This window comes from Hylobates moloch, unplaced genomic scaffold (genome assembly GCF_009828535.3).
Source record: "Hylobates moloch isolate HMO894 unplaced genomic scaffold, HMol_V3 SCAFFOLD_8, whole genome shotgun sequence".
NCBI classification, from domain to species: domain Eukaryota; kingdom Metazoa; phylum Chordata; class Mammalia; order Primates; family Hylobatidae; genus Hylobates; species Hylobates moloch.
In genome coordinates, this window is record NW_026652283.1 from 64,323,563 (window position 1) to 64,332,009 (window position 8,447).

The 8,447-nt window shown below is 41.8% G+C and overlaps 1 protein-coding gene across 1 annotated transcript in view; it reads left to right on the forward strand.

Annotated features, from left to right (window-relative positions):
• Positions 1 to 8,447, forward strand: part of F5 (coagulation factor V) — a 92,096-nt gene that overhangs the window by 48,556 nt on the left and 35,093 nt on the right. The window contains 3 exon segments of the mRNA XM_032161045.2: positions 3,220 to 3,370; positions 5,289 to 5,501; positions 6,673 to 8,445. Coding sequence (XP_032016936.1) covers positions 3,220 to 3,370; positions 5,289 to 5,501; positions 6,673 to 8,445 — 2,137 coding nt within the window.

An 8,447-nucleotide genomic window follows, 5' to 3' on the forward strand; every position in this document is an offset into this window, starting at 1 on the left:
TCGATGGTCTTTACAATTTGGCATGTTTTTGCAGTGGCTGGTACTGGTTGTTCCTTTCCATGTTTAGTGCTTCCTTCAGGAGCTCTTTTAGGGTAGGCCTGGTGGTGACAAAATCTCTCAGCATTTGCTTGTCTGTAAAGTATTTTATTTCTCCTTCACTTATGAAGCTTAGTTTGGCTGGATATGAAATTCTGGGTTGAAAATTCTTTTCTTTAAGAATGTTGAATATTGGCCCCCACTCTCTTCTGGCTTGTAGAGTTTCTGCTGAGAGATCCTCTGTTAGTCTGATGGGCTTCCCTTTGTGGGTAACCCGACCTTTCTCTCGGGCTGCTTTTAACATTTTTTCCTTCATTTCAACTTTGGTGAATCTGACAATTATGTGTCTTGGAGTTGCTCTTCTCGAGGAGTATCTTTGTGGCATTCTCTGTGTTTCCTGAATCTGAATGTTGGCCTGTCTTGCTAGATTGGGGAAGTTCTCCTGGATAATATCCTGCAGAGTGTTTTCCAACTTGGTTCCATTCTCCGTGTCACTTTCAGGTACACCAATCAGATGTAGATTTGGTCTTTTCACATAGTCCCACATTTCTTGGAGGCTTGGTTTGTTTCTTTTTATTCTTTTTTCTCTAAACTTCCTTCTTGCTTCATTTCATTCATTTCATCTTCCATCACTGATAACCTTTCATCAAGTTGATCACATCGGCTCCTGAGGCTTCTGCATTCTTCACGTAGTTCTCGAGCCTTGGCTTTCAGCTCCATCAGCCCTTTTAAGCACTTCTCAGTATTAGTTATTCTGGTTGTATATTCGTCTAATTTTTTTTCAAAGTTTTTAACTTCTTTGCCATTGGTTTGAATTTCCTCCTGTAGCTTGGAGTAGTTTGATCCTCTGAAGCCTTCTTCTCTCAACTCGTCAAAGTCATTCTCAGTCCAGCTTTGTTCCGTTGCTGGTGAGGAACTGCGTTCCTTTGGAGGAGGAGAGGTGCTCTGCTTTTTAGAGTTTCCAGTTTTTCTGCTCTGTTTTTTCCCCATCTTTGTGGTTTTGTCTACTTTTGGTCTTTGATGATGGTGATGTACAGATGGGTTTTTGGTGTGGATGTCCTTTCCGTTTGTTAGTTTTCCTTCTAACAGACAGGACCCTCAGCTGCAGGTCTGTTGGAGTTTGCTAGGGATCCACTCCAGACCCTGTTTGCCTGGGTATCAGCAGTGGTGGCTGCAGAACAGCGGATTTTTGTGAACCGCAAATGCTGCTGCCTGATCATTCCTCTGGAAGTTTTGTCTCAGAGGAGTACCCGGCCGTGTGAGGTGTCAGTCTGCCCCTACTGGGGGGTGACTCCCAGTTAGGCTGCTCGGAGGTCAGGGGTCAGGGACCCACTTGAGGAGGCAGTCTTCCCGTTCTCAGATCTCCAGCTGCATGCTGGGAGAACCACTACTCTCTTCAAAGCTGTCAGACAGGGACATTTAAGTCTGCAGAGGTTACTGCTGTGTTTGTTTGTCTGTGCCCTGCCCCCAGAGGTGGAGCCTACAGAGGCAGGCAGGCCTCCTTGAGCTGTGGTGGGCTCCACCCATTTCGAGCTTCCTGACTGCTTTGTTTACCTAAGCAAGCCTGGGCAATGGCGGGTGCCCCTCCCCCAGCCTCGCTGCCGCCTTGCAGTTTGATCTCAGACTGCTGTGCTAGCAATCAGCAAGACTCCATGGGCATAGGACCCTCCAAGCCAGGTGCGGGACACCATCTCCTGGTGTGCTGTTTTCCAAGCCTGTTGGAAAAGCGCAGTATTAGGGTGGGACTGACCCGATTTTCCAGGTGCCATCTGTCACCCCTTTCTTTGCCTAGGAAAGGGAACTTCCTGACCCCTTGTGCTTCCTGAGTGAGGCAGTGCCTCGCCCTGCTTCGGCTTGCACACAGCGCCCCGCACCCACTGTCCTGCGCCCACTGTCTGGCACTCCCTAGTGAGATGAACCTGGTACCTCAGATGGAAATGCAGAAATCACTCGTCTTCTGCATCGCTCACCCTGGGAGCTGTAGACCGGAGCTGTTCCTATTTGGTCATCTTGGTTCCACCCCACCAAACTAATTTACACTCCCACCAAGAGTGTATAAGTGTTCCTTTTTCTCCACAACCTTGCCAGCATCTGTTAGTTTTTGACTTTTTAAGAATAGCCATTCTTATTGGTGTGAGATGGTATCCCATTGTGGTTTTGATTTGCATTTCTCTAATGATCAGTGATGTTGAGCGTTTTTTTTCATATGCTCTTTGGCCACATGTATGTCTTCTTTTGAAAAGTGTCTGTTCCTGTCCTTTTCCTACTTTTTAATGGGGCTGTTTGTTTTTTTCTTGTAAATTTAAGTTCCTTATAAATGCTGGATATTAGACCTTTGCCAGATGCATAGTTTGCAAAAATTTTCTCCCATTCTGAATGTTGTCTGTTTATTCTCTTGATAGTTTCTTTTGCTTTGCAGGAGCTCTTTATTTCAATTAAATCCTATTTGTCAATTTTTGCTTTTGTTGCTATTGCTTTTGGCATGTTTGTCATGAAAGCTTTGCCCATGCCTATGTCCCAAATAATATTGCCTAGGTTGTCTTCCGGAGTTTTTGTAGTTTGGGGTTTTACGTTTAAGTGTTTCATTGTTGTTTTTTGTTTGTCTGTTTCTGTTATTTTTGAGATGGAGTCTTGCTCTGTTGCCCAGGCTGGAGTGCAGTGGTACGATCTCAGCTCACTGCAACCTCTGCCTCCCAGGTTCAGGAGATTCTCCTGCCTCGGCCTCCCGAGTAGCTGGGATTACAGGTATATGCCACAAGGCCTGGCTGATTTTTTTTTCTTTTTTCTTTTTTTTTTTTTTAGTAGAGACAGGTTTTGGCATGTTGGCCAGACTGGTCTTGAACTCCTGACCTCAGGTGATCCACCCACCTTGGCCTCCCAAAGTGCTGATATTACAGGCGTGAGCCACCACACCAGGCCTACATTTAAGTCTTTAATCCATCTTGAGTTAATTTTTGTATATGATGTAAGGAAGGGGTCCAGTTTCAATTTTCTGCCTACGGCTAGCCAGTTTTCCCAGAATCATTTATGGAATAGAGAATCCTTTCTCCATTGCTTGTTTTTGTAACGTTCGTCGAGGATCAGATAATTGTAGGTGGGCAGCCTTATTTCTGAGTTCTCTATTCTGTTCCATTGGTCTATGCGTCTGTTCTTGTATCAGTACTATACTGTTTTGTCCTCCAGAGGGCAGCAGACATCGAACAGCAGGTTGTGTTTGCTGTGTTTGATGAGAACAAAAGCTGGTACCTTGAGGACAACATCAACAAGTTTTGTGAAAATCCTGATGAGGTGAAACGTGATGACCCCAAGTTTTATGAATCAAACATCATGAGCAGTAAGTCAGAGTACTATCTTTGTTCATCAGTTTTTCATTCCTGTGGTTGAAATATGACTGTGCCTAGAGTCAGAGACATGGATTAAAATCTACTCGCTAAGGAGCACCTCCAATCCTCACTTCCAGTCCAAGACTTGGTGATGAAATCCGTGGGTGACATCATAGCAACATTTTTAAGCAAGAGGTCAAAGGCTCACATCCTTAGAAATGCGTTTGATCTTCTATTCCAAGTGTGTGTGTGTGTGTGTGTGTGTGTGTGTGTGTGTATACAGACATACTCTGGGTGGTGAGGAACAGGGTGAGGGGGTAGGACTAATGGAAGGTGTTACAGTCCATGTCAATAGTATCCTAGACTGAGTTCAGGGTGAATATATGGCCAGGACAGAAACAAGGCAAGTAATCCAAAGATGGATTGACACATCAAAGTAGAGCAAAATGAGTATAGGGACCCAAGAGTCTTGGAAAGGCATGCATGAAGACGTTTAAAGGGATCAGTAAGACATTCAGAACAAAAGGAATTCCCTGAATGAGGGTTCCGGCATTTGCTGCAGTTCTAAAGTTCAGTAGCCAAAAGCACTGCCATGGCAGTCTGAGAGAAATGTCACTGAGCTAGCTGGAAGCAAACTTCTCCACAATAGCGAGGAGTCTAGAGTCATGGTAATCACCTTCTCTAGTAGGTAGTCACACAGTGAGGATGATTTCTCCATGTTCTGTTCATATAGCTTCAGATGACTGACCGCTAGGGATTATCAGAGCTGACAGGTGCCAGGTCAAATAATTCAAACAGAAAATTACTCTCAGCTTTCTTTGCATAACTTCCTTTTGGCAGTGAAAGTATCATAGTTCTAGACCAGTGCTGTCCAATAGAAACTACGTATGAGCTACATGTGTAATTTAAAATTTTCTGATAGCAACATTAAAAAGTAAAGAGAAATAGGTGACATTAATTTTAGTAATATGTTTTACTTAACTCAATATATCCTAAATATTATCATTTCAACATGTAATCAACATAAAAATTAATGAGACTTATTTTATTACTAAGTCTTTGAAATTCAATGTATATTTTATACTCACAGCATATCTCAGTCCAGTCTACCCATATTTCAAGTGCTCAATAGCCAGTTGCAGCCAGTGGCTACCATATTGAACAATGCAGTTACAGACCATTTAGAAAAACATCTAGAATGAGGTATAAACTAATAATACATCATGTAAATTATTAAAGTCACTTAAGTGATTTAAGTAGGTATTTAAATATTTGTTAATGCCAGTCATTATACTGGTACTAAGGCTAAGAGTGGTAATCGAGGTAGACATGAGCCCTGCCCTCATAGAAATCATACCTTTGATGTTTTACCATGCTTAGTACATATGTAAATAAAAATATTGCCTATAGCAGTGTCCCTTTTAACAATAATGAAAATGTATGAACTGAATACTCAAATGGAAACTGTGGATACTATATAGATTATAAGACAGCAATAAAAACTATAAAATATGCTAAATGGGCTTTATTTTTAGGGACATTAATTCTTACCCAATGACTAATATATCAAAAAGATGAATTTCTTATATTATGCTTTTCCTCCAAGTGGAATTATTAGAATATCTCTAAAGGCAGAGAATGGAGCACAAAATATTTACTATACATTTGATGAATGACTAAATCAATGTAAATGGAAGGCTTTATATTTTTCCTGAGATTTCTCCTTTGGCTAATTTAGGAGAATAATCTCTCATTTGAAAATTCTGAGTTTGATCATCTAGTCACATGTTAGACTAGATAAAGCTTATCTTGGATAATCACTACTTTGACACAACCAAATTAACATGGAGACATTTATCTTGGGTATAATTAGACATATGCCCTTTTGTTGGCATAGATCTGGAATTTTAACAGATTTTACACTTTCAGCTATCAATGGCTATGTGCCCGAGAGCATAACTACTCTCGGATTCTGCTTTGATGACACTGTCCAGTGGCACTTCTGTAGTGTGGGGACCCAGAATGAAATTTTGACCATCCACTTCACTGGGCACTCATTCATCTATGGAAAGAGGCATGAGGACACCTTGACCCTCTTCCCCATGCGTGGAGAATCTGTCACAGTCACAATGGATAATGTTGGTGAGTAACAGTCTGGACACTCAGAGAGGAAGCTTGCTTTGAATTTCTGGTCTATAAAGGTCTGCTGCAGCTCTTCAGGCTACCAGTGCTCCTCTATTTATCTCCCTGACCCCTTGCAGGCTTTTCTTTCAATGTTTATCGTGATTTCTCTTTGAGAAATTGACTTAAATGGATCCAGTCCTTTAGTGTGGGTTATATTTTTCCTTCTCTGGGCAAAGTAGGAAGTAAAGATATACAACAGCAGAAAAATAAGGCATAACTCTGAGGAAGAAGCATAAATATTTTGGCCATAAAAGAGCATTTCTTTTATCAAAATGCCCTATCCAGTTTTTTGCAACAGCTATCTTCAATCATCAGGTACACTGCCTTAAAGGCTGCTTCAGCAACAGCTTTGGAGTTTGTCAGACTGGAATGCAAGTCCTGATCTGCCACTCAATTGCTGTGTAACCTTACACAAGTTACTTGGCCTCACTGAGCCACAAGTCATTTATCTGAAAAACAGTGTAATCACATTTCACAGAGTTACTTTGACCATTAAAATAGTAATATGTGCCAAGTGCCTAGCACTCAGCAGACACCAACAATGGTAACTATTGGAGACTCACCAAGAAATCTTTAATGTGCCAGCAATGCATGCCATTTCAGAGATTCAAAATTTTCCTCCTGAATTATTACTTAGAAACATCTAAATGTCTCTTATTTGTGGGGATAGAGCTCATCATCATCCCTTTAATTCTAAGACAAGATGTGCTGTTATTTATGATATTAAAAGTCCATTTTATTCTCGATTCATCCCTTTCTTAATATATTTTAAAATAGTGAGCAACTATCTGTGCTGAAAGACCTTTTTTCCCCTCTAATCTCCACTAAGCAATACTTTTGGTTTTTATTCTGTTAAGTGAGATAAATGGACTGGTCATGTGCTTAGAGTCACAGCAATGTCAAATTGCTTTAGAAAAAAAAGTTTATTAAACTTTTCATTCTAATTTTTCTCTGCTTATGTTATGTTGACCCAGTAATCAATAGTTCACAGACAAGCAGTGGTCCACAGACCATACTTGAATATTCCTGACCAAAGTTTATTAGAAATTACCTGCCGCAATGGATTATTGTGTTTTCATGTCTTTTCCCAGACTTCCAGATCTCTCTTCTGTCTGTCTCTCTTCTGCAGGAACTTGGATGTTAACTTCCATGAATTCTAGTCCAAGAAGCAAAAAGCTGAGGCTGAAATTCAGGGATGTTAAATGTATCCCAGATGATGATGAAGACTCATATGAGATTTTTGAACCTCCAGAATCTACAGTCATGGCTACACGGAAAATGCATGATCGTTTAGAACCTGAAGATGAAGAGAGTGATGATGACTATGATTACCAGAGCAGACTGGCTGCAGCATTAGGAATTAGGTCATTCAGAAACTCATCATTGAATCAGGAAGAAGAAGAGTTCAATCTTACTGCCCTTGTTTTGGAGAATAGCACTGAATTCATTTCTTCGAACACAGATATAATTGTTGGTTCAAATTATTCTTCCCCAAGTAATATTAGTAAGCTCACTGTCAGTAACCTTGCAGAACCTCAGAAAACTCCTTCTCACCAACAAGCCACCACAGCTAGTTCCCCACTGAGACATCTCATTGGCAAGAACTCATTTCTCAATTCTTCCACAGCAGAACATTCCCGCCCTTATTCTGAAGACCCTATAGAGGATCCTCTACAGCCAGATGTCACAGGGATACGTCTACTTTCACTTGGTGCCGGAGAATTCAAAAGTCAAGAACATGCTAAGCATAAGGGACTCAAGGTAGAAAGAGACCAAGCAGCAAAGCACAGGTTCTCCCGGATGAAATTACTAGCACATAAATTTGGGAGACACTTAAGCCAAGACACTCGTTCTCCTTCCGGAATGAGGCCCTGGGAGGACCTTCCTAGCCAAGACACTGGTTCTCCTTCCAGAATGAAGCCCTGGGAGGACCCTCCTAGTGATCTGTTACTCTTAAAACAAAATAACCCATCTAAGATTTTGGTTGGGAGATGGCATTTGGCTTCTGAGAAAGGTAGCTATGAAATAATCCAAGATACTGATGAAGACACAGCTGTTAACAATCGGCTGATCAGCCCCCAGAATGCCTCACGTGCTTGGGGCGAAAGCACCCCTCTTGTCAACAAGCCTGGAAAGCAGAGTGGCCACCCAAAGTTTCCTAGAGTTAGACATAAATCTCTACAAGTAAGACAGGATGGAGGAAAGAGTAGACTGAAGAAAAGCCAGTTTCTCATTAAGACACGAAAAAAGAAAAAAGAGAAGCACACATACCATGCTCCTTTATCTCCGAGGACCTTTCATCCTCTAAGAAGTGAAGCCTACAACACATTTTCGGAAAGAACACTTAAGCATTCGTTGTTACTTCATAAATCCAATGAAACATCTCTTCCCACAGACCTCAATCAGACATTGCCCTCTATGGATTTTGGCTGGATAGCCTCACTTCCTGACCATAATCAGAATTCCTCAAATGACACTGGTCAGACAAGCTCTCCTCGAGGTCTTTATCAGACAGTGCCTCCAGAGGAACACTATCAAACATTCCCCATTCAAGACCCTGATCAAATGCACTCTACTTCAGACCCCAGTCACAGATCTTCTTCTCCAGAGCTCAGTGAGATGCTTGAGTATGACCAAAGTCACAAGTCCTTCCCCACTGATATAAGTCAAATGTCCCCTTCCTCAGAACATGAAGTCTGGCAGACAATCACTTCTCCAGACCTCAGCCAGGTGACCCTCTCTCCAGAACTCAGCCAGACAAACCTCTCTCCAGACCTCAGCCACACGACTCTCTCTCCAGAACTCAGTCAGACAAACCTTTCCCCAGCCCTCAGTCAGATGCCCATTTCTCCAGACCTCAGCCATACAACCCTTTCTCCAGACCTCAGCCATACAACCCTTTCT